This window comes from Delphinapterus leucas, chromosome 19, assembly GCF_059928025.1.
Source record: "Delphinapterus leucas isolate spDelLeu-1000000601 "Yukka" chromosome 19, BTC_Dleu_Yukka2, whole genome shotgun sequence".
Lineage (NCBI taxonomy): Eukaryota > Metazoa > Chordata > Mammalia > Artiodactyla > Monodontidae > Delphinapterus > Delphinapterus leucas.
This window is the reverse complement of record NC_143147.1, coordinates 39140805-39166749: the sequence shown is the minus strand read 5'-3', so window position 1 is coordinate 39166749 and position 25945 is coordinate 39140805. Positions and strand designations below refer to the sequence as shown.

Below are 25945 nucleotides of genomic sequence, written 5' to 3'. Positions count from 1 at the left end.
TCTCCCTCCCACCCTCCCTCCCTCACTGCGCTCTTCTTTTCGTTGTCTGTCATCTACCATCTTTTAGCTCAGAGCATCTCAAACATGAGTTGCATCAGAATCATCTGGAGGGCTTGTTAAAACACAGGCTGCTGGGCCCCACCCCCAGAGGGTCTGATTCTACCAAGTCCTCAAGTGATACTGACGCTGCCCGTCCAGGGACCTGGCTTTGAGAACCACTGTGCTGACATACCACTTACCCTGCCGGGATACAGCCCCGTGACAGGTTGGAGTGTATGGTCTTGGGAGTAGGACGGCCCTGAGTCCAAGTACTAAGTCCATCACTTCCCAGGTGTGACCTTGGGCGGATTACGTATGGGCCTTGGTTTGCTCGTTTGTAAATGAGTATAATCAGGACTGGTACCGAATTTGCAGGGCCCAGTGCAACATGGAAACACGGAACCCCTTGCTAAAAAGTTATGAAGAATTTCCAGGTGTTGACAGCAGAGCATTAAACTGAGTGCAGGCCTCCTTCTGAGCCCAGGGCCTTGTGTGACTACACTGCTTGCGTGTGTGCCCAAGCCGCTGGGCCTGGGTGTGATAATAAATAGTATCTGGTCCATTGGGTTGTTGTGAAGACCAAACAGGGTAAGACCTTATACAGTGCCTGGCACATCGTAGCTGCGAAAAGAACACGAATTTCCCTCCTTGCATCTTACCTTCCGCTCCCACCCGTCTGTTACCCCTCAGAATAAGCCTTCTTGCCCCACGGCTCCAGCCCTCACCCTCGAGCTTGGTGCTGCTGGGAACTAACAGCAAAGCCCTCCCCTGCCCAGGACTGGGCCTTGCCCTGCCGTGGCTGCTGGCCGCTAGCTCTGCTGCTCCTGGGAAGTGAGGGAGGGACCCCCTTCCAGGGACCCTTTGTTGCCTGGGTCGTTCAAGGGGCAAGTTCTGGGAGGAGCAGGCTGGGCTGCAGGAGTGAGCAAAGGCCAGCCCACAGCTGTGCAGCTGGCCCCGGAGCCGCTCCCCTGGAGTGAACGAGAGATCACAGGTGGGGAGGGCACCGCTGTGCCCCCTGCGAGGCCGTCAACGTCCCACAGAATGACTGAGCCCCGTACAGGGCTGGCGACTTGCCCGTCCTACCCATCCGAGGGAACAAGCAGAGGGACGGTTATTTCTGCACCTGGAAAGTATCACTTTCTACAGCTTTACTGTGCTAGCTTACCTCACAGACTCCGAAATCATCAGACCTGGCAGAAATGACCAGCCCCTCTGTGGGTACTGCGCTGCAAGGGTGGTGGGAAGGGGTGGAGAAACAGCAAGAACCTGGCCCTCACGCACCACTCCGAATCCTGCGGGCTGTGGACGCCTCCTACCCGACCAGGCCAAGGCAGAGAGCCAGTCGGGGGCCTTGCCCACTTCAGGCCACTGCAGACCAAGGCAGGACGCCGAGCTTCCTGCAATGTACACGTGATGGCGGCTCATGGGGGGGGGGTGGCAGGGGGAGTGGGTCCATGCACCCCTGCTTGAAGCAAGTGTCAATTATAAAAACCCAAGAAAAGACAGGGTCACATTTTCCAATGGCCTCACCCTATGTCTCCTATTAGATCTTTTTTTTTAAAGTCACCTCTTCTGGTAAATAAGGTAATTCAATTCGCAAAACATCCCTTTGTGCTTCTTCAGAAAGAGCCGTGCCTGTCACAGGAGGTAGTGTTCACAGGTACACTACACTACTGTGTGTACGTGCACACGTGTAATTCCCAGTAACAGGGGCTCTGCTGGCCCAGGAGCCATGTGGCCTCCCCACTGTGCCGGGCGGTCTGGGGCAGGTCCTGTGTTGGTTCCTCCCCACTCTGTGACCCCGCATGAGTTCCTCGTCTTTCTGCTCTGCCTTTTTCTCTTTTGTACGTGGAGCAGTCGTGAAGATGGGTGATAATGAACATTAACGAGGTGCCTGACACAGGGTAATAGCTAATTATGCCAAATTTGCAAGGTTGTTGGAATGGTCACACGAAGTAGCAAATGCGCCTGGCATGTGGGAGCTGCTCAAAAAATGTCAGCTGAAAGGGGTCAAGGACCCTGCCTTAGAGTCCACGTGGCTTTGCCTGATCCCACAGTGAGAAATGGCAACTCGGGATCACTTCCTCTCCTTTCGACCTCATTGATTGGGAGGACACTTCCCCCACCGCCATCGCTTGGGTGGCTGGAGGATGAGGAAAGGCTGAAGTACAGCAATGTGATGGTTAATTTTATGGCTCAATTTGCCTGGGCTGAGGGAGGCCCAGGTAACTGGTAAAATATTATGTCTGGGTGTGTCTCTGAGGGCGCCTCTGAAGAAGGTTAGCATTTGAATCAGGAGATGGAGTAAAGAAGATCGCCCTCCCCTATCCAGGTGGGTAGCATCCAATTCATCGAGGGCCCTAGTAGAGCAAAAATGCAGAGAAGGAGTGGACCGCTCTCTTTGCTTGAGCCGGGACATCCATCTTCTCCTGCCCTCAGACATCAGCGCTCTTGGTCTAGGCCTTCAGAGTCAGACTGAACGACACCACCTGCTTCCCTGGGCCTGTGGGACTTCACATGGGCCAATTCCTGTAACAAATGTCCTCTTATACAGACCAATCGGTCTCTGTTTCTGTTATATATCCTACTGGTTCTGTTTCTCTGGAGAACCCTAATACAGGCAATTCCTAAGAAAAAGCAGTGCCTCTGTGGAGTTTTCTTAAAGATATGAACCCAGTGGGGCACCAGGAGGCTGCCCAGGCCTCAAGGAGGTCCTGTGTAAACTTTGACGTCTCTCCAAAATACTCCATTCACAGCGTGACACTGAAAGGAGTAAGGACATGACGTTTACCCTCCATCTCTAAATGTCTGTTCCGTACTCACGTGCTGCTGTGAGAGCGATAATCGGTACAACCACTTGGGAAAACTCTTCGGCCATATCTTTGAAATCTGAACATACACATAACCTGTCCAAGGTAAACGAGTGAATATGGCCACCAAAAACGCGTGCAAGAACGTCATCTTAATCTGTTCAGGCCGCTCTAACAGAAATGCCACAGACTGGGTGGCTCATAAACAACAGAAATTTATTTCTCACAGTTGTGGAGGCTGGGAAGTCTAAGATCAAGGCCCGGGCAGAGATGGCGTCTGGTGAGGACCTGCCTCCTGGCTCATGGACAGCTGTCTTCTTGCTGTGTCCTCACACGGTGGAAGGGGCAAGGGGCCTCTCGGGGGTCTCTTTTATAAGGTCACTAACCCCACGACCTAATCACCTGCCAAAGGCTCCACCTCTATACACCATGACACTGGGGATTAGCTTTCAACATAGAATCTTGGGGGGAAACAAACATTCGGGTCTATAGTAAGTGCTCATAATAGTTTATTTGTGATAGCTCCAAAATGGAAATAACCCAGATGCCCATCTATAAGAGAATGGGTAAATAAATTGTGCATATTCATACAATGGAATGCTACATAGCAATAAAAAGAATAAACCACCGCTAAATGCAAAAGCATGGATGATCTCACATGTTACGTTCAGCGAAAGAAGCCAGGCACAAGAGGATATACATTGTATTACTCAACTTACATGAAATTCAAGAACAGGCAAAATCAACCCATGGTGATAGAAGTCATGATGGTGGTTACCTCTTGGGGGATAGTGACTGCAAAGGGGCGTAAGAGAACCTTCCGGGTGCTGTGAATATCCTGACCTGGGTAGGGTTACAGGGATGCATGTAAGAATGTAAAAACGGGCTTCGCTGGTGGCGCAGTGGTTGAGAGTCCGCCTGCCGATGCAGGGGACACGGGTTCGTGCCCCGGTCCGGGAAGATCCCACATGCCGCGGAGAGGCTGGGCCCGTGAGCCATGGCCACTGAGCCTGCGCGTCCGGAGCCTGTGCTCCGCAACGGGAGAGGCCACAACAGTGAGAGGCCCGCGTACCGCAAAAAAAAAAAAAAAAAAAAGAATGTAAAAACCACCAAGTTGTATACCTAGGATTAGAGTACTTGACACATACTTTGCTGTATGTGTTATATCCCAATAAAAACAAAAGAATACTTATATTCCTTTACCAGATTCTATTGTCTGTGTGAGCTGTGAACAAATAAATCCAGTAACTATCTTGGAAAAAGCACACTTAAATTACTTTATGTTATTTTTTGCACTAATGGCCTTAATTTTAAACATGTTCACATTTGAAATACACTACAAGGTTTGCAAGCCATTTTGGCATGTCTTCATTGGGTAATAAACCGAAGCTTAAAGAAAGGGCCTCTCTGGCCCTCTCTGAACCTCTGGGAGGCCCCGTCCTGAACGCAGCCACAGGACAGGTGAAGACGGGTGGGATCTGTGGGAGGTGGGAGATGAGACAGGGTCTGAGAAAGTGCCCACACTGGGGGCCCTGATGGGGCAGGAGGGTGGCCTTGGGTGCCCAGTCCAGGCTCTAGTCCCAGCTAGGTCTCTTGCTGGCTGAGGCATCTCAGCCGAGCTATAAACCACTGTGCCTCAGCCCTTTGGCTGCAATGTGAGGGTAACAGCAAAACTCCTAGAGAAGGTGTCAGGAGAATTAAATCTGCCTCTGGCACCGGGCCTGGCACATTACAAGTGCTCAATAAAGTTTCGTGATTAGTGTTAAGATGGTCGAGGGAGGATTATTGCAGCTGTAGTCTTGCCTGGACCTGCCTCAGAAATGCCTCTTCTAACGGCAGGAGCCAAAGAAAGAAGATTTAGGATTAACTCTTCCAAAATAGCAAATGTTTTCTCTTTGGCATTAGGTCTAACACCAGCTGCATTGTTACACCCCAGGAGAAATGTGTCCTCATCAAGACACAAGAGGCTGGTTTCAACCCACAGAGGGAACAACAACACAACAAAAGTAGTCCGAAATCCTGAAAAAGCCAATAGCTTCAGGTACACATTATCCAGTCCATCTTTGATTTGGGGGTTCACTGAAGCATGGCTGACGCGTGGTTATCGTGGGTCCTATGTGTCGCCTCTGTAAATAGACTTTTGTTTAAAAAAAAGTTGACTGACTTGGAAAAACTGAAAGAAATACGAGGAGCAGGGAGAAATACTTTTTCTCTCTATCCCTTCCCAGGAAATTGACAGGTCTGAGGAGCCTGGCTGTTCACACGTTAATTAACCTCTAGTAGCCTCTGCTTCTGCCCTTGTACGTGGGATGCACACAGTGGAGACTAGGAATTCTGGAGTCAGACTCCAGGGGGTATCTTCACACCATCACTTTCCAGTTGCTTGGCCTGGGACCAGTCATGGGGCTCCCTGTGCTTCTGCTTCTTCATCTCTCAATGGAAGAAATAATGATACCTGCCTCCTGGGGGTCTTGTGAGGATGACAACACATGTATGGTATTCAGAACGGTGCCTGGCATAGTAAGTACTCAGTAGATGTTAGCTGCCGGTCACAAGCGCAATGCGCCCAGACACTGTCGTGCAGAATAATGAGGGAGTAGTAGTAGCAACCATCGTTATTGCTATTTAGACCGCCCTAGGACCTCTGGCCTTGTGGCTGCAGGTCCCTTTTGAGGAAGCCTTCAAGAAGGTCACACCAGTGATGGTTCAAGGCCTGGGAGACAACCTCCACCTACCTGAGATCTTCCCAACCTTCTGAGGGCAGCGACCCTGCAGCTCAAAGGCATTTTAATGTCAGAGTGAAAAAAGCTGGCCTTAGTGGGCAGCGAGTCCACATTCCTCATTTATATGTGAGGAACCAAGGCTCAGAGAAGGCAAGCGACCCACCCAAGGTCACACAGCAGAATATGTGACCTGAGCTGGGAAGACGGCTCAGGGCTCATGACTCGCCACAGCCCCGCCCTGCTCTTTCCCTCCCACAGCTCGTTCTGCCAGAGCTTCTGGCACCTCACACAATCCTCCCACCTCACCATCTCCCGGGTGGGCTCTCTATAAGGTTATGGGCTCATCTAATTCTTGGCCACATCCTGCTGAAGACCCATTTTTCTTACTGAATCAAGCCGCCATTAGGTCCTGAAAGCCCCATAAGTCTTCTATGGATGAGCACATCCTTTAATCTATTATTCCACAGTCCTATTTATATATATTTATCCATATGGCTATATAAATAGGGCTTTGAGACATATAGTGGCAGGTTATTGCTGTAGCATAGCTGTTCTCCACAAGTGGAAAACAAAAATGATGTATGGCTGAGGCTCTTTTCCATGTAGAAAGCTCCCATCTGATTTATTAAGAGTTAGGTGGCAGCCACATGCCCTGGAGGTAGAGAATGTATTGCAAAGTTATCTAAGAACAGGACACTCTCGGCTCCAGACACCAAAAGGCAAGGCTGGGGCGTGGCAGGAGCTCAAGGAGGCTTAGAGTACCTGCTCACAGACACCTGCCATGTCCTGGTCTATTAACTAGGAGCCCTTTGGCTGCAAATTTAAGCAAAAAGGGGGAGTTTGGTATAAAGATACTGGGTGTCTCCGGGAGCCCAGAGGGGAATGTGGCTGGGTATCAGGAATGGCTGAGTTTGGAGAGATGAACACCAGTGTGTCTGTCTGTCTGTCTCTCCCTCTCTCTCCCGCTCACATCTCTGCTTCTCTCCATGCCTTGCTTCCAGTCTCCCTGCTCCCTGCAGAGTGACATTCTCCATATAGAAGAAAACACTCCCAAGTTCTCCTCTTACCGCTTCCACAGGCTGACTTTGCATTTTCTCTGACCCCGAGTACAAAAAACCCATGGACTTGAACTCCTGTCCCCTGCTTGGTCCAAGGGCCATAAGCAGGGTCATGAGAGACCAGAGCAGCTACTTCAGGCAACATATGGACAGACTGGGTGTGAGAAGAAGCAGTTCCCAGATGAAAGTGAAGGGATCTTGGTGAAGAAGTGCCAGTAGACAAAGCCACCAGGTTGCTTGTTCTGTTCATTTGTTCCTTTCGCTGCATAAACTCAGAAAAGGCACTTAAACTCTCTGTGCTCCAGCATCCTTAAGTGTAAAATTGGAATTGTGGTGTGCTCCATAAAGGCAGACATTTGCAACTGTTGCATCTCCAGTGCCCAATCAGAGCCTGGAACACGGTCATGTTCAAGAAATCTCTAAATAAATAAATAATATCTAAACCTCCATTTAAATGAATGGATGATAACTCTCTTGTAGGGTTGTTGGGAGGATTGATTGAGATAAAAATAGCTAACAGTTAGAGAGCACTGACCTGCCAGGAACTGTTCTAAGCATGTAATTTAGTGTGTGGAGTGTGCCCGGTGCACGCACCCACACATAAGAATAAACTAGGGTCCCAGGAAGTTAGGCAACGTGGTGAATGGCAAAAGCAGGATTCAGATCGAGGGCTTTCTGAAGCCACAGTGCTACCTTCCCCGTCACCGACATCTCTAGTCCAGTAGTTTCCAACCACGGATGGAGAGGTGGAGTGTGTATAAACCCAGGATGTGGAGCACATGTCCATATGTGTATAAAACATGGTGTTGAAGAAATATGTTGATCACAGATACATTTATGACCATTTCAAAATATATTACATGTCACAGTGTTTAATGAGGTACAAATTCATTGTAAGTCATTCATGAACTCACAGTAGCCTAGGATGGTGTTGTATTTTCTCAATCACAGAATACTGCGAGTACATCTGTTTTTTATGCGGAAGGCGGTGGAATTTTAATCTTGAGTGAAAGCACTCAGATTAGGAACCTCTGAGCTAGCGCTACCTCCTCATGTCACAGATGAGAGTCAGGCTGGGGTGGGGGCCCAGGAAGTGACTCACCCAAGGCCACACGGTGAGTTAGGACAGGCTCAGGGCTAGAGCCCAGTCCTGGGACAATCAAGGTTTCCGGAGGGCAAGGGTGTCACACACTAGCGGGATGGTGCGGGGCACAGTCCCCTTCCTTTCTGACAATTCCAACACAGGTGATGGGGAGTTACAGGGGGGCGTGCTCTGCTCTGGAGGGGAGTGCAACTCTTATAAGCACTTGGAGATGATTTGGCATTTTCCGGTGAAGTTGAGGGTATATACACCGTGTGATTTAGGATTGTACCCTAGAGAAGCTCTAGACACGTGAATAAGGAAATATGCTCAAGACGGTTCACTGGAGCTTTAAAAAATGGAATAAAGTAAATGACCATCAAGAGGAAGACATAAGTTGAAGCATTTGAAGACTTTCTTTCCAGTGGTTAGAAAGAATAATCCAGTTACATCCATTCACAGGAATAAACCTCATGGCTGGAAACAGGACAACCTAGGCTGACGCTGGACCTGTTGTGAGGCCTTAGTCCCTTCTCCGCTCCAGGCCTCAGTTTCTTCATCTGTAAAATGGGAACGTGTGATTAGACCAGTGGTTTTCAAACTGTGCTTGGCAAAGCCCTAGAGAGGCTTCACAGGTTCTGCAAATTTAGATGCAAATGTCACCTTTCAAAGAGACTTTAAACTATTTTAAAACTGTAGGAAACAGTATGCACACTCCAACGTGCTTTGTACAAATGTTAACCCTTCGCAGACTGGTGGTGCCAGGGCAGCGGGAAGGCTGCTCCACTCCCATCCTACAGAACCCAGAGTGAGCTCCCCGCCTTCCCCGTTTCATCGGAGCACATCCTGAGACCGCAAGGCAGCAGCTGTTAAAATCTGTTGCCATTTTCAACTGCTCAGCTGAGAAAGTTAAGGTTTTGTTTCAATGTTGTGTAACCAAAGCAAAACATAGCAATAATTTCTGTGTTTTAGAAGATGATAATGGTCATCCATAATTTCAAATTTGTACTTTTTGTTAAATTTTATTTACTAATGCAATAAAATTGTTAAAATAACCTTTTTCTTTCGCTAATTTTATATTCACAGGAGACTTATAGTCCCAAGAGTTCCTGAATACCCTCATACAATTTCAGTTTCTCCTACTCTTTGCTATCATACATTACGGTGGTCTATTTGCCAAAACTAAGAAACAAACCTGGGTATATTACTATTAAGTAAACTCTAGATTTTATTTGGATTTCACTGTGTTTTTTCCCCGCTAATGTCCTTTTTCTGTTCTAAGATCCAATCAGTCCAGGATACCACATTACATTTAGTAAAATTTGTATTTTCCTCAATCTCAATGTCCTCATTTAACAAATAAATGGGCTAAATGTAAGCCCGTAGCTTTATACTAATAAAATTTTATCTGTTTTGTGTAATGAAATTCCAGGAAGACTCTCTGGGGGAAGAGAGCAGGGATATACTGTTTTTTAAACAGTTTGCAAACTCCTGGAGGAGCTGATCCTTGAGGTTGGTGTGATCCCAGCAGCCCGGGGGGCACAGTTCCCGCACTGTTGGGTCTACCAGGACTTGCTAAAGAGAGCTAAGTCCCCAGCTCTCAGTGCGGAAGTTTCATGCCCTCCTTAGGTTGAAATTGTCTCTGGCTGTTCATCCTGGAGGGACTGGGATGCTCTTCTCCAATAGAACGAACATGAGCCAGGCATTCATTTATTCATTCGTTCTTTTGACAAATGTTTAAGCACCTGCCATGTGCCAGGCAGTCTAGGAGCTGGGGCTACCGATGGGTCAAGTAGATGAATTACTGCCCTCGCAGAGCTTATATTCTAGTGGAGGAGATAATGATAAATGAGAGAGAAGTAAACTATACGACGTGCTAGATGGTGATGCCTAGAGAAAAAACATAGTGGGAAAGGGACATGAAAGGTTGGTGGGAGGTGAAATTTTAGATAAGGAAGGAGCACACGTCCCGGGGAAGAGCATCCTAGCAGAGGGATTGGCAAGTGCAAAGGCCCTGAGGCAGGAACACACCTGTGTGCTTGAGGAACAGCAAGAGGGCCGGTGAGGCTGTGGGGGAGAGACCAGTTAGGAGGCTGGATGGAACCTGAGGGGCTGCCCAGAGCCTTCCAGAAACTATAGCTGGAGACTTTCGGGCAGCCCTGAGGCTCTAGGTCAGCAGCAGGGGCTGAGCACTCATAGTCTGAGCTTTCATACGAGTGTGACCATGTGTGCATCCCTGGGGCAGCAGGAATACACCCTGACAGACAGTGGAGCATCTCAGATGTGTCCCTACGTGGAGCGAACTGGTAGAGTAGGGCTGGCCTGGGTACCGTGCTAGGGCGGCTGCTGGCACCTCTCCTGACCCAGCTCCCTGAGGAGCCACAGACACAAGGAATGGGTGTTAGCCAGCCTCCCACGGCCAGCCTGCCCTCGGATGGGGCCCGTGGGGGAGGATTGAGGCAGGGCGCTGTCCAGGCAGGTCTCCCTGTGCTGGCAGCAGGCCCTGAACTTAACAACCCACGGAGAAATGAACCCTGTAGCTCTTGGGGCTCTTGAGAAATTAGGAGAAACTTGGGAAGAGGAACTTTCTGCAATTCGTGGCATGGGTGGGGGGGTGGTTAGAGATATTTTCATGTGAATATTAAACCGAAATGTCCTTCTACACATGGCTAAATCTACAAAGTGTGGTCCATCCATTCAATGGAACTCAGCAGTAAAAAGGAAAGAGCCATTGATATCGGCACCAACATGGATGTGTCTCCACAAAGGATGCTGAGTGAAAGAAGCCAGCCAGAGGGACTTCCCTGGTGGCGCAGTGGTTAAGAATCTACCTGCCAATGCAGGGGACACGGGTTCGAGCCCTGGTCTGGGAAGATTCTCACATGACATGGAGCACCTAAGCCCGTGCGCCACAACTACTGAGCCTGCGCTCTAGAGCCCGCGAGCCACAACTACTGAAGCCCGCGCACCTAGAGCCCATGCTCTGCAACAAAGAGAAGGCACCGCAATGAGAAGCCCGCGCACCGCAACGAAGAGTAGCCCCCGCTCACCGCAACTAGAGAAAGCCCACACGCAGCAACGAAGACCCAACTCAGCCATTAAAAAAGGAAAAGAAAGAAGCCAGCCAGAAAAGAGCACATACTGTACGATTCCACGTATACAAAGTTCCAGAAAACACAAACTAATCTACAGTGACATAAAGCAGGTTGCTGATTGCCTGGGGATGTGAGGGCAGCAGGGAGGGACAGGAGGGATTTCAAAGGGACTGGAGTAAATTGGGGGGGCGATGAATACGTTCATGATCTTGACTGTGGAAATGGGTTCCCAGTTGTGTACATATGTCCGAATTTATCAAGCTGTATGCTTTAAATATGTGCAACTTATTGTATGCCAATTTATACAGCAATAAATTTGAAAAATGTAAATGGAGTAAACACTCCAAGTAAAAGTTAGAGATAGAACGGGAAAAATAAAAGGTGTGACTTTACTTTCCAAGATTTTACTTATACTTTATGTATATATGTACATTTATATATGTTTAAAACATGATTAAATGTTCTATATTTCACGTATGTTATAATTTTATACATGATTATATACTATAATGTATACTTCCATGTATTTTATTTGTATTATATAAATATTTGGTTTTTATGTATCTTATGAGTTTACACATTTATAAATATATTTAACATACTGTATATAATTTATACATATTGTGTGCTATATAAAATTTTGCATTTATTCATTTTATATATTATGAACGTATATATTTTTAAAATTTATGTATTTATTTTGGGCTGCGTTGGGTCTTCGTTGCTATGAGTGGGCTTCCTCTAGTCGTGGTGAGCGGGGGCTACTCTTCGTTGCGGTGCACAGGCTTCTCATTGCGGTGGCTTCTCTTGTTGTGGGCTCTAGGCACGCAGGCTTCAGTAGTTGTGGCACGTGGGCTCAGTAGTTGTGTCTCATGGGCTCTAGAGCACAGGCTCAGTAGTTGTGGTGCATGGGCTTAGCTGCTCCGCGGCATGTGGGATCTTCCCGGACCAGGGCTCGAACTCGTGTCCCCCACATTGGCAGGCAGATTCTTAACCCCTGTGCCACCAGGGAAGCCCATGAACATATTCTTGTGTGTGTATGTGTGTTTATAAAGAAAAACCCAGGCTCCCTAAGGGGTGATTGATTCAATCGCCTCATTCCATCAGCCAAAGCTCTCTCCAAGATTTCTTCAAATTCCCAACTGTTCGAAGTTCTAGACTTCCAGCCTCTGTCTCCTGGCTGTGGCTTTATCTGCACCCCGGTATTAGTTTATAAACGAGACACACATCTTCTCCCCACACCCCTGCTACTCCCCAAGTAACCTCGAATACAAAGCTGCTGCCTAAAAACTGAATTTTCCGTGAATGCTAGGGAATCACAGCAGCACCTCACAGCAAGCAACTTAAAAGGGCATCTTATTCCTCGGGCCACCCTGACTGGGGTTTTCTCCTCCGCTCCACCGCCCACCGCTCCTCCCTCCCGGCTCCCACTTTCCTCTATGCCCCGCCCTGCTGGGCCACCTCCGCTTCTTCTCTTCCGAGCAGGGCATTCTGCCTGCCCAGAACCTCCTCCCAGACTCTCCAAATGTTCCACAGAACAAAAGACCAACAGAGAGGTAGTTGACAACTGTTGTTTTCCAGCCTCCTACACATATACATACAGGTTTGTAACTGCACATGCATACGTATTCATGTGTACACACACACAGGCTTACCCCCCAAACACCTACCGAGATGCTAACCCAAAAAGCAGCTCCCGAGGACTGGCCGGCCACCCCACCCCCTGGGTTCCTTTCCCCTCCCCACGCCCACGTCCCAGGGGCCCTCAGAGCTGCTGCCTCACCCCCTCACTCTCTGAAGTGTCTTTCCTTCCTGTCCTAAAGTGCTACTCCGCGTCCCTGCTCTCTCCCTCCGGGGCTTCGTTTCCCGAGTTAAGTAGCAAGCCCGCCAGTACAAAGGCTGAATAAACAGTCGGTAGAAATTAACTTGAATGTTCAGGGAGAAGAACAAAGACTTTCGATATGAGCCGGGGAGGGAATCATAATTGCCAGAGAGAGAGTAGCCGCGGGCTCCGGGCTGCAGGAGACACAGAAGCAGGGGTGTTGACAGTGGTGGAGACAGGCAGGTGCGATGCTGATTTGATAAGTAGAAGGGCGAGAATTCTATTGTAATGGAGATGCTGATGGAAAGGGGAATTGGGACTGAGAAAGGAGAGGGCTTCTGCAGGCAGCCAGCTGAGGATGTGTGCCCGGATGGGGGGGCGGGAGGGGGTCCCAGCCTCACCACCCAGCCCAGCTGGGAAGGAAAGGGCATCTGGCAGCAGGGGCCTGGGCAGCAGGCGTTTTGATGGTGTCATCCCCCTGGAGCCATAATTATGGACAAGGAGGCAACCCACGGTGGATCAAGGGAACAGAGGAGAGGGGACCAGCAGTTGGGCCCTCAATGTGGAGGAAAGGATCCAGGAAAAGGGGGTAGACCCCACCCTGGAAGAACCCACAGAAGCAGATAAAGATGGTCTATTTGAGAGACTTCTTGAAAGAAGCATTCAGCCAATGTTGCCCTCACACCTACCCCATTCAGCAGCTGAAGGGCATAAATAATAAACAAAATATATAATAAGTGCATCCTAGATGTCAGAAACTTTAGGTTAGAGTTCCACAGTTTGAGACGGCACTATTATTATTGACCCTAGTTCACAGATGAGCAAACTGAGGCCCAGAGAGGTTAAGTAACTTCCCTGAGATCACACAGCTCTTAGCCAGTCGCAGCCAAAAAATAAGGAAATAGTCACGGAATTCCCTTTGCAGCATTTCATCCTCTTTTAACTGAGTTTCTGTAGTATCTGCTTGAAGGCAAATGGCACTTAATCGTTTATTCTGTCAACAAAATATTTTTGCGGGCCTATGATGCTCTAGGTCCTGTTTCATACGCTAGTTACAGAAAGAGAAGACATGTCCTGCTCTCAAGAGACTCACAAATGCTAGCAGGCGATGTCTCAGTAGAAGGGGGCTCCACGTGGTGACGGCCCGGGCGGCCGTGAGGGATGGGTTGGGGGGTACCGTTTCTCACCTGGTGGGGAGAATTCAGAAGTACTTCCTAGAAGAGAGACCTTCAACGTGTTAGAGGAAGAAGGGACAACCAGAAGCAGAGACAGCTTTAGCAGAGGCAAAGAGCAAGAGAACTCGACTTGCCAAAGTTTGGAATGACTGGAGTTGAAGGTTGAGGGGGATGGTGAGTCCGGAGGCTCTGAAAGCCCACAGCATCCTGGAAGCCTCTCTGGACACACCAGGGGTCTCCCCTGAGGGTGGTGAGAATGGCCGGAGCCCCCATCCTGCCTGGAAATGAGGATAAAGAAATCTTCTGGGAGTGTTTCCCTCCCTGAGAGAAATGGAGGCAGCTCCCTAGGACCTGTGGCTGGTCCACTCAGGTTAGTGGGCGAGGATCCGAACATCAAACCGTGACCTTTCAGAGGTACATCACGCCATGCCACCTCCCCAGACGCCCAGGAAGCTGCAGGAGGGACACACAGTGTCCCTGCTGCTAAATTGCTTCATGTTCTATATGTTCTCAGGTCCGAGGACACACCATAAATATTCATAGCTGGAAATACAAGTGAGGCCCCTCCGTGCTCTGGAAGAAACCACCCAGAACACCTGGCTTTTGTCATCCTGCCTTTAAATGCCAGGTGACAGCGAAGGAAGAACTATACCCTCTAAAACCCGGCTTCATTCATTTGTTTAACAAAAGACATCTCCATGCTCTGTGGCCTCTTAATTTCCATAGATGTTAAAGTGCAGAGAATTAAAGAATCAATGGGCAATTAAGGAGGCACTGGCAGGTTCTGGCTAAGAGCGTTTTATTTATTTATTCAGCCAGCCACACTGATTTTTAAAACGCTAACTTTCCATTTTGTTTCTGACATCAAAAATAAATCAAACTAAACTGTACACGTCATAGCTGAAAAAAATTATTTGCACTATGCATCGCCCCTTTGAAGGTGGAGCCACCTGCAAAAGGAATTTTTGTCTGTCAAAAAAAAAAGGATATGAATTCATTCTGGCACTGGCCTCCCCTTAGGACACAGATAGGGCTGAAAAGATAGAATTACGATTTTTTTTTTTTTTTTTTTTTTTTTTTGCGGTACGCGGGCCTCTCACTGTTGTGGCCTCTCCCGTTGTGGAGCACAGGCTCCGGACGCGCAGGCTCCGCGGCCGTGGCATGTGGGATCTTCCCGGACCGGGGCACGAACCCGTGTCCCCTGCGTCAGCAGGCGGACTCTCAACCACTGCGCCACCAGGGAAGCCCTAGAAATACGATTTTAATACACTAGTGATTTTTCCACCTAGTCTCAAGGTTCTTTTTGATTTCTGAGCATCCATCTTCCTGGATCATCTTGGGAGGGTTGCAAGATTTTAGTCCATTAACACAGTGGTTGCTTTGGTGAAATTTCAGAACGGGTAGAAAAAATAGCCATAGTGGGGACATAGGCTGGCCAGCCTCTGTGTTTCTGCTCCTGCTCCAGGACCTTTCATCTAAAGTGGGGGTTCCCTAGTGACCCCCCCTTTTCCCCTCCATCCAGCTGACACCATTTGACACGCCTAACCTAAAAAGAAAAATAAAAAATCGCCACCCAGCCTCTTGTTCCTTAACTGCTCTCCTATTTGGACAAGCCCTGTCCAAATATGGACAACGTGGATGTCCCTGCACCAGCGACCTTCACTGTCCCCCTCCCCAGCCTTCCCCCCTGCCCCCCCCCCCCTCACCCCTCTCCAGCAAGGCCTCTACCCACTTCCACTCACATTTACCCAAGCTACCCCAAGGTAGATTCTAGGACAGTGATTCTCAAACTTAAGCGTGCAGAACCACCTAGATGGCACGTTAAAACAGTTTCTGATTCAGTAGATCTGGGGTAGAGCCTGAGAATTTGCATTTCTAATAAATTCTGAGATTGAGACCTTACTTGAAGAACCACTGTTCGAAGACAAATCGGTTGGTAGAGTCAATACTTCCAGAAACTTGTGCTATGGCACCATCTAGTGATCTAAGACCACAGTAGCAGCAATCTGTGCTGGGCGAATTGCAGACCCTGAAAATTACCCAAGAAATTCTTGGCTTGCGGGGGAGTGCGTAAACCTTTGTTATCTCTACTTTTTTTTTTTTAGGTAAGCTTTTTATCAAAGTTAAATGATTTTTCTTCATCCTCTGAGCAACCACAGGCAGAACTGAGACTGGAGGACAAATCTTTTGAAGCCAGAAATTCAACTGTACAGACTTTGGTGTTTGTCCCCCAGATTCTTCTAACCTAAGGCATGACAACTCTGACACACTGGCAGACAGCAAAACAGCCACCCAGGTTACACGATATTTAATTGCTAATTTAATTTAACCCAAAACAGTCCTCAACACTTCCTGGCATCCAGGTTAAAGAAGGAAATAAGTGTTCCACCTTTTCACAGTCTGAAGCGAGGGGGCATAACTGTTAAAGAGGAAATCAAATTGCCCCAAGTTGTAGAAGCAGTAGGTCTCAAATTTAAGAGGGCAGGAGTTTAGCTGGGGGACTTATTGAAAATGCAGATCCCCAGGCCCATTCTTAAGAGTTTCTGGTAGGACCCAGCACTTTGCATTTTTAACAGTCACTCCAGGTAAACTCTGAAGCAGATGGCATGAGCCCCTGATTTGAGAAAGACTGTCTGAAAAAGTAACCTCCTGTTACTTTTGGAGGTCAGGTTACAAGATGTTACAAGATGCTCATGTGCTTCCTGGATGATTCCATTCAGATGACGTTCCAGAACAGGTGAAACTAATCTTGAGGTGATAAAAGAATGATGATTACCTGGGGGAGTATTGACTAGAAAACTCCATGAGAGAAACTCCGGGAAATGTTCCTCTTTATCTTCACCAGAGCATGGTTACCCAAGGTGTAAATGTATGCAAAAATGTGTACAATCTACACTCAAGACCTGTGCACTTTACACACAAATATAGAGTATACATTGTACCTCAAAGGTCGTAATATATATACACACGTATACGTATTTACCTCAATGCCCAGCCTGCAGCCCAGCTCAGTTAAACCTGCATCTCTGAGAACAGGTCCCAGGCATTGGTAGTTTTAGAAGCAGTTCCAATACGCAGCCAGGGCTGGACACAACCCACCCGCCTGGACCCGTGCTTCTCAAACCCTGATGTGCACACGAATCGCCGGGAGTCTTATTAAGATGAAGATGGGGGTCAGTGGGGGGCCTGAGGGTCTCTCCAGGTGCTGCCAGCGCACTGGGCTTGTGGACCACACCTTGCTGCCCCAGTGAGGGCCTTCCTGGTCCACCCAGGGCTCTGGCCTGGTCACCCAACCAGGAACAAGGCCTTCAGCAGGGGGCAGTCTACAAGACACAGAGCTGCCCCTACAGAGAATCCCAAGGAACCTCAAGATTCTGTAATTCTCAACGTCTGAAGACTTCACGGTTGCAAGAGGCAGGACATATTGAGTTGGGTTTTTAAATTGGGGGGACAAGTGCACACGTGTTTACAGTGGGGGGTAGCTCAGCCAACTTTCTCCGTAAAGGACTAGGTATTTGGGGCTGTGCAAGCAGCTTCTTCTATCACAGGTTCTCAACTTCGTGGCTGCAGCACAAACGCAGCCCTAGACAACAGGTAAACAATGGCCATGGCCGTGTGAGAGTAAAACTATTTACAAACACAGGCCTGGCTGTGACCGTGTTTACGTCACACTGTCACGCATGTGGCTGAATAGGAACACGAGAACCTCATAATAGTCTCCCCAGAGAGGAAATGTGTGTCTGGGGGACAGGAAAGGAGGCAGCCTTGCATTGTTATCTTCACGTATCTTTGGAATTGTGTACTGTGTACATTCATCGCCTTTAAAGAAACCAAAAACAGAGACAGAACTCGCCCACAGGACGTATTTGCAGACAGCCTGCTGGTCTGCTCTTCTACCAGCCCCTTGTCCAAGTGCCATGAGCCAGACCCACGGGACAAGCCCCATCTCAGCGGGAGGAGGGCCTTGCTTCTCCTCCCCTCCCCCCACTTTCCCTGGCCTCCCCTTCCTTCAGCGGAGCCTGGTGGAGGCCACCTCCTGCCGGGAGCCCCCCCAGCAGCACAGGAAGGTTGGCCTCACTTGTCCTTGTCCACATGGCTCCTCTGGCTCCATAAAGTGAAGCAGAGGTACTGCATGCAGGGAAAAGCAGGCAAGTCTGGAAGGCTTGGGTGCAAGTCTGGAAGGCTTGGGTTCAAGTCCAGCTCTGCTGATTCTGAGGCCCGGGTGCCCACCTCAACCAGTGGTCGCCAGGATCCCATAGGAAGTGAGGGAAGGCAGCTCCACAGCAAAGCGCCATCTGTGCAGACCTCACGGAGCCCACCTCCCAAACAGAGATGCTTCTTAAAGGGCCAGAGTGCGCCCCATCCTTGCAGCCCTCTAAGCAGGATGCTTGGCATACAGCAGGCACTCAATGGAGAGGAAGAGATCGGTGGAAATAGGTAGAGCTCCTGCCCTTCACCAAGTCAGGGGGGCCGGGAGAGATGAGAAACCCATCCCTGGTCGAGGTAGGAGGTGGTCGCCTTCCCCAGCTTCTCACACGCCGTCTGTCGCCACCAGATGTCAGCTGGGCCTATTGCTAGCAACGAACAGCCAAGATCTCTCCTAGATAATCTGCTTTGTAAAAATACAAAATAAGTCAGCCTCATTAAGAGGAATCTCCAGGAAGGCCCTTACAGATCAGTCTAAAATCAAACCTGGCAAGTACCTCTGTGCTCATCTAATTCGGTTAAGGGGACACAGAGGGCAAGGAACTTGCTCCAAGGCCACGGCCAGAGCTCTGAGTCCTCAGAGGAAAGTCTGGGGCCCAGAACGGTTCTGTTGCTCAGGACAAGCTAGGATAGGCCACATGAGACCCCCAGACCTCGTGACTCACGCCAGACATGCTTCGTACATCACACCCTGTCTTGGGTTGGCTGCAGCTCTGTCCTGCACCATCTTCATGCCGGGACCCAGGCACATGGATTAGTCTCCATTTGGAACTCGGTGGATGCTGGGCCAGAGGGAGAGGCCCAGTGAGTCACACGCTGGCTCTTGAAGCATCTGCCCTGGGACAAAGGCCACCTCGACCCACCTTTTGCTGAGATGCCCGAGTGCCAAGATGTGCAATCCTACTGTGCGCAGGGGGGAGAGCGGGTGGATTTTTTGGCAATAAGATGTCCACTCCAGCAGAGATGCTCAGCCTGACAAACACTGGTGTGTCAGGACAAAAAGACAGGGTTCATACATGCAAGGATTCATACCTGTTCAGAAAACAAAAAAACTCAAAAGAAACAACAGATTAAAGTGAATCAAAATAAAGAACTTGGGAAGAGGTATATAAGAAAGAGGTGAGCAAACAGAGCTCCCAATAGGGAGTTGGACCAAAAACTTTCTTGATAACATGATTGAAGTTCAATATCACCATTAAAAGATTCCTGAGATAGAGGCACATGTGAGAAGTTTGTAATCCTGAATTCTAGATGATTTCAACAAAACCCAGGAGACAGAGAGAGAGAGAGACAGAGAGAGAGAGAGACAGAGAGAGAGTGTGTGTGTGTGTGTGTGTGTTGTGTGTGTGTGTGTGCACGTGCACGCACACTTGTAGGAAAGGCAAAAATCTGACATTCTGCTGACTTTCTTCCTGTTCAGGGAGAAAGTGGCTAACTGAAATCCACTGATGACATAGAATCAAGATGTTGAATGCCAACTTACTACAGGGAAAATTTTTGACCAAACAAAAAATGAAGAAAGCAAAAGAAGAGCCAGTTAGAAAACATAATAGGAAAATGAACTAAATGGCAAATAATATTGCAACAGTGATCACAATCAACAAGTTATATTGACTTTCCAGATTTCGCCAAAAAAAAAATTCTAGCAATGTGCTGTTTACAAACCACCTATCTCCTGTAAAGTGATAGAGAAAAGATGCTTTTGTTTTGAATATAAGTTCAAAACAAAAAGAACCAAACAAGAAGACATTTTATATTGATGAGAAAATACCATTCACGAGTTTTTTTGTTTTTTTTGGCCGCACCACGTGGCTTGCAGGATCTCGGTTCCCTGACTAGGGATTAAACCCGGGTTACAGCAGTGAAAGCCCAGAATCCTAACCACTGGACCACCTGGGAATTCCCACGAGCTTTTTAAAACTAAGCTTCAACCAACTTATAAAATGAAGCTGTCGAGGAAAAACAGGAAAACATGATAATACCAATATACAATCCTTTAATGTACTTTTCTTAGAAATAGACATATAGGCAAAAAAAAAGGGGGGGTGGTGGTGGTGGAGGGAGACAGCAAAAAAGAAAAAGATTTAAATAATTTACAAGCTGAATTTGATAGATTACATAACACTTTATACCAAACCAACAATATCCGTTATTTTCAAATGTGGTAGAACGTTTTCCATGATCCCCTCCCCCCCAAAATCATTCTAAAGTTCATCTAGAGAAATAAATGCACAAAAGAATCTAGAACTTTTTTTTTTTTTTTTGCGGTACACGGGCCTCTCACTGTTGTGGCCTCTCCCGTTGCGGAGCACAGGCTCCGACGCACAGGCTCAGAGGCCATGGCTCACGGGCCCAGCCGCTCCGCGGCATGTGGGATCCTCCCGGACCGGGGCACGAACCCGTGTCCCCTGCATCGGCAGGCAGACTCTCAACCACTGCGCCACCAGGGAAGCCCGAGAACTTTTTGAGTAAGAACATATCCATGAGGCTGTTAGTACTGGTGTGATGGTGACCAATGGAAGAGTCCACTCCTGAGCTGTACAGACTGGCAGTCTCCAGCCACCTGTAGCTGTGGAGCACCTGAGCTACTGTGAGTCTGAACCCACAGGCTGGAGTGTAAAATACACACGTGAGATTCCAAACTTAGTATAAAAACACTGTAAAATATCTCAATATTTCTAATGTCCATTACATGTTGAAAAAATGGGTTAAACTATTATTAATTTCATCTGCTTTTTCCTTTTTACTAAGGCTCCTAGAAAATTTAAACTATGTCTACTGGACGGCACTGGTCCTGAAACGGGCCCGGGTTTTCAATTTTCTGTCCACATCCTTTATGTGGACTTGTTCACGGACTCTTAGTCTTACTTTCTGATCATCATAGAGTTAAAAATGTTCACTCTCTGGCCTAGATGCTGCCAAGTTTCTCCTGGATTTGTTTACATAAAAATAGGCAAAATGATGGATCTCTCCTGCCAGTGTTTTTCCAATTCTCAGTTCCACAGCTTTCCTGTGGGCTGGTCAATTAGCCACTGCGGTGTGTGTTCGGGGAAACGGCACGAGGCATGATCATCCTCATGTTGTTGCAGAGCAGTCGTGGTTGAGAACCTGGCTTTGAGTCTCAGCTCCACTCCATCCGCAAACTTGTCTAGTCTCAATCTTCTACCTGTGGCATCAGGCCCTGCCTCGCTGGGTTGTCATGAGGACTAATAAGTATTACCTGTAAAAAAGCACGGCGTCTGACAGGAAGTTCTCCAGCTAAACCTTGTTCGATCTTCAGCTTGCAGTGGTTAGGTGCCACCTCTAAGCTGTACAAGGTGCAGCAGTAACCCCAGAACCCAGCCTCCACACTGACACCCCACGAGGTCTGGTCACTCCTCCCGTACCCAGCAGGGCTCCAAGGACCAGAGAGGGGCTACAGTGCACACAAACACCTGCAACGAGAACAGGCTGGATGCTCTAGCTCCTGTGCTCAGCCATCCACCTCTCCCTTACACCCTTCTCCAGCCCCGGCTTCTCCCAAGAGGTCAAGTTCACACTTCAGCTGGCCCCTGGATGGCCCACAGGTAATTCAAAGAACATATCAAAAATGTACTCGCCCGGAGGGTCACCGTCTGGCCGGGTGGAATAAGCACCTCTGTAAAACCTGAAACCCGCTCCTCTGTAAAAGCAACAAGATTACCGGCAAAATGGTCAAACTCAACTTTTTCAGAACTCTGGAAATTAATCAAAGGCCCACAGCAATCTAATAAGTGTTCATCCGAAGAGTACATGCCTTTCAGCAACTTCCAACTCACTTTCCCTCCAATATTCCACCCCTGAAGGTTAAAACCCGAGACACCAAGAACAGCCCACCTCCGCGTCCCCACGGCCTCCCCTCCCCCGTCCTGGGGCCTTATCCAAGGACCCTGACCCCGTCATTTGTCAGACCAAGAGCCACCCCAGAGGAAGCTTGTCTCGGCTGCACCACCCTGGCTTTGGTCTCTGCTCCTTCACCTCGCCCATCCTCCTTCCTGCACCAGAATCACGTGGTTCCCACCTTCAAAACCCCTCCATGGCTCGCAAAGATAGAGACCAAACCCACACACCCAGCTTTGTGAACCCTCCTCAAACTAGCTTGAAGGCTCCCATACACCCTTTCCTGCTCCAGTGATGCAAACTGTAGGGAAAAAGCTTAGACCTGAGTATGATCCACCTTGGCCAAAGTCACACCCAACTGCCGCTGGGACTTAGGGCTGTTGGCAGGTAAGACCACATGAGACCTGGCAGTGGGCCAAGCTCTGTGCAAGCAGAGATACTGGGTTGGCCAAAAAGTTCATTCGGGTCTTCCCGTAACACCTTACAGAAAAAGACCCAAGCGAACTTTTTGGCCAACCCAACACTTCCATTTCATTTCACTGCCTTACGAGGCTGGTACCATTATCTGATCCCACAGATGAGGGAAACTGAGGCTCTTATTTTAACCACTTGGTCCCCACAGCTTGGGAGAGTGGCTGCAGCTCTGCAGGAGGATGCCTTCAGTGTGAAGGACCCCGGGGCTATCTCAGCTCTCCAGAGACCCCTGGAGGGGTGGGCAAGCCCAGAGGCACAGAGGCCTGGACCTACCTTTAAGAGGAGGGGCCCCTGGATCAAGACTTAGCTCTGCTCTCACCATGTAAATGTATTTTTTTTTATATCATTCTTAGCACTACAGTACCTTAAATAACTTCACAGATCTATTAGGAATGCACAAAGAATTTGGGAAACCAGTGCTTTAAACTCAAGCCTGGCTATTTGAGACCATCACTGGGGAAGCCAGAGGAAGCTTGGCTGCCACCGTGTGGGGCCAAGGCAGGGAAAATACCAGACGGAGATTTCTGGCTAAACTGTCTTCAAAGGAGCCGTGGGTCTCCTGGTTTAGTTGGGACCCTACAGCCCATCACACGTACAACCATCCTTCACTCCCCTTTTTCACCATGGAAAAAAATGGACTCAAAGTTGCAAGGTACACAATTCGAGATTTATATAAGCTTATTTAAACTGCACAGTGCTGAATGCAGTCTAAAAAAGAATCAAACACACACCACTGCAAGGTAATTCAATGAGCTGCTTTTTTTTCTTCTTTTTTTTTAAACAAATTTGTACAGAAAAAAAAACAAAAACAAAAACAAAAATCCCCGGATCACACCTATACCATACAGTCACCCTGTCAGGTATGCAGGATGCGATGGGAGCTGGGACGGGCAGCGGTAGCCGGCACAAGTAACTTCTGCTCACAGACAACATGGGATGTGGAAAAATCGTGGGTTCCCTTTGTTCTCCAGTGTATCTTGTACAAAATAATTACATTTTTTAAACATATTTACAGAGTTTGCACAGATAGAAAATGGTTACAAATTACAACAGGCTTGGCAAGACAACAGTTCCCCCCTCTCCCACTGACCGAGGCTGGAGGTATGATTGCTTTGTATTTACAGATGCATTAAAAAGTCTGCCTTCTTAGAGACCTAGACGGAATTTATAAAAAATGGTTAAATATCATAAATTCATTTGCAAGCTGTACAAGTGATCAATGCCCATCAGTCAGTTCGTGTCTTGCTCCCTGAAGATAGACTCTGAAGGTAAAAGAAACCCTTCCCCACAAGCAAGCAACACCTCCCCTGGCCTGTCTGCTACAGGGGTTTGGGTTTGGGTAGCGGAGGAAATAGGAATAATGGAGGAACGGAATGGAGCGGGGGGCAGGACAACCTAGTTGAAACAGTTTTCCTTCCACTTTTGTTTTAAATAAACAGCTTGCAACCAGGTTAAGCCGACTGGCTTGTTATGCGCCATCCTATGGCTTTGAAAAGAACCCACAGTTCTTTCCTTGTCTCAGAGATGAAACATCTCAACATGACTACAGTACAGAAAGAAAGGACTTTCGGGGGAGGACAAATGTTTGTAATTCTGATGTAAAGTCTTTGCCTTGGGTACCAAGCCCAACTTCAACAGTGCAAAAAAGACTCCAGAAGCGGCGTGGGGAGGGGGTCAGAGGCTTGAGTAATAGCTGTCCACCCACTGAGCAAGTCCTCGCTCCACCAGCGACCGGTTTATCAACACCACCTAGGAGAGAAAGGTCTCTGGAGAGCATGGCCACGGCACCAGGGACCACTCCCCAAGCCACCGTGGGTTCCCCCCTCACAGCAGGCGCCTGAGTCACGGGGTGGAAATTTGATTCATCTTCTGGGCCAACAGGGGATTCACTTACAGGTTCTGTCGGCATGCAAATAGCCTTTCCAATAGGCTGAGGAAATCTAGGCTTTAGTACCAGGAGATGAAGGAGAAAACCCAAATGGACAAGGTCCAGGAAGGCTCACGGACATTCCGTTGTGGGGACTGTCACGTGCACTGCAGGATGTTTAGCAGCATCTCCGGCCTCTACCCACTATGATGACACTAGCATTACTCCCAACTGTGGCCACCAACAGCGTCTCTGGGCGTTCAAAGGGAAAGAAGGACAGAACTCACTTCATCTCCAATCACACTCCAGAGCTGAATCAGAGGAAGGCCGGTTGGACTATACCTAGTCACCTGAAAAAAAGAAAAACAAAAACAAAACCCTCCACACCATGTTTAAAAGCTACCCCATGCACCTCTCCTTAGAGACTGCTGGCCAAGCCGGGGTGAGGCACAGGAAAGCAGGCACCGAAAAGTCAGTTCCCAAGAAGCCCAGAGAGTTAGGCGAGGCCGGGAGGGACTGCAGATGCCAGGGAGGAGGCTCCTGAGACAGACCCTGTCCGGCCTGCCCCCCGCCCCCGCCCCCCCCCCCCCCCAGCCACACACCTGAGCCAGCAGTGCTGCGTTGCCTGTCATCTCGCTCATAGCTGCATCCGCCTCAGGTGAGAAGTGGTCATCATCTTTGGAAGGAAAAGCAGCATTTAGACTCTCACTGAGGCGAGGCACTCGTCACTCACACAGCTTGCAGGTGTTTTCCAAGCAGAAGACTTCGCACACTCCCGTGGACTTAAGAACTCCATGGGGCGTAGCCACACCTACGCCAGGTTCAGAGCCCCAAGCCTCCCCGGGGCTCCAAGTGGGTACACTCGGGGTGCCTGCTGCACGCCAACCGCTGGAGGACGGAGGGCCAAAGGGACAGAAACTCTGCCTTCAGCGGAAATACCACCACCACCACCGCCACTTATTTGGGGGCCACGTGGACTGAGCACGCTGTATGTGTTCTCACACCGAATCAAGAACACGCTTTACAGGCGAGAGCACGGAGACACAGGCCAGTGGCCAAAGGTCAACCAGCTCCCAGAGCGATGTAGGTGGAATTCAGATCGAGGCAGCTGGCCACACAGCCCAATTCAGGCAGTGACTCTAAGTGGGCAGGGCACGCAGACCACATTCTTTGTCAGGTTATACAGGTCACGTCCTCGTACAAGGACATACCCAAGGCGAGAAGCAGTGAGGACGGGAGGGGCAGGATTAAGGTCTGGGAACGTCTTATGAGCCCCGTTCTGGTAGGTGCCTCTGTTGGAAGCCGGAAGCCTCTCAAAGCTGGAGGCCTGGGCAGAGTCTAGAACAGTGGACCTGAAAGGGTGATCCATGGACCAGCAGTACTGGCATCGCTGCAGAACTCATTAGGAATGCGAGTTCTCAGACTTCCGCCCAGACCTATTCCATCGGAAGAGTGGCAGCAATCTGTGTTTGCTTAAGCCCTGTAGGTGAGAACGAGGGTCTCAAAGAGAAAGACCTACTTTCAACACCTGCCTGCAGCCCCCCAAGCCAGAGGCCCCACCTGTTACCTGACAGAGGCATCACGCTGTCCAGAAGGACCTCTGCTCCCTGGAACGGCAGGGTCACAAAGTCAGACCTAGAAAGGCAAGAAAGGCACAAGCTGAACACGGACTTCACGGCTGACTCACTCTGGGCTGACGTTCGCCTTCTGCTTAGCGCCGTGACCCCCACAACCCAG

General features: G+C 48.9%; 1 protein-coding gene across 1 annotated transcript in view; it reads right to left on the bottom strand.

Moving 5' to 3' along the window:
• Positions 1–22994: 22994 nt before the first annotated feature.
• AKAP1 (A-kinase anchoring protein 1) overlaps positions 22995–25945 on the bottom strand; it is a 32442-nt gene continuing 29491 nt past the window's right edge. Inside the window, exons 8-11 of the mRNA XM_022552774.3 lie at positions 25776–25843; positions 24811–24884; positions 24496–24558; positions 22995–24090 (exon numbers count right to left, since the gene is read on the bottom strand). Coding sequence (XP_022408482.1) covers positions 24016–24090; positions 24496–24558; positions 24811–24884; positions 25776–25843 — 280 coding nt within the window. The 3' untranslated portion in view covers positions 22995–24015. The remainder of the gene's footprint in view (positions 24091–24495; positions 24559–24810; positions 24885–25775; positions 25844–25945) is intronic.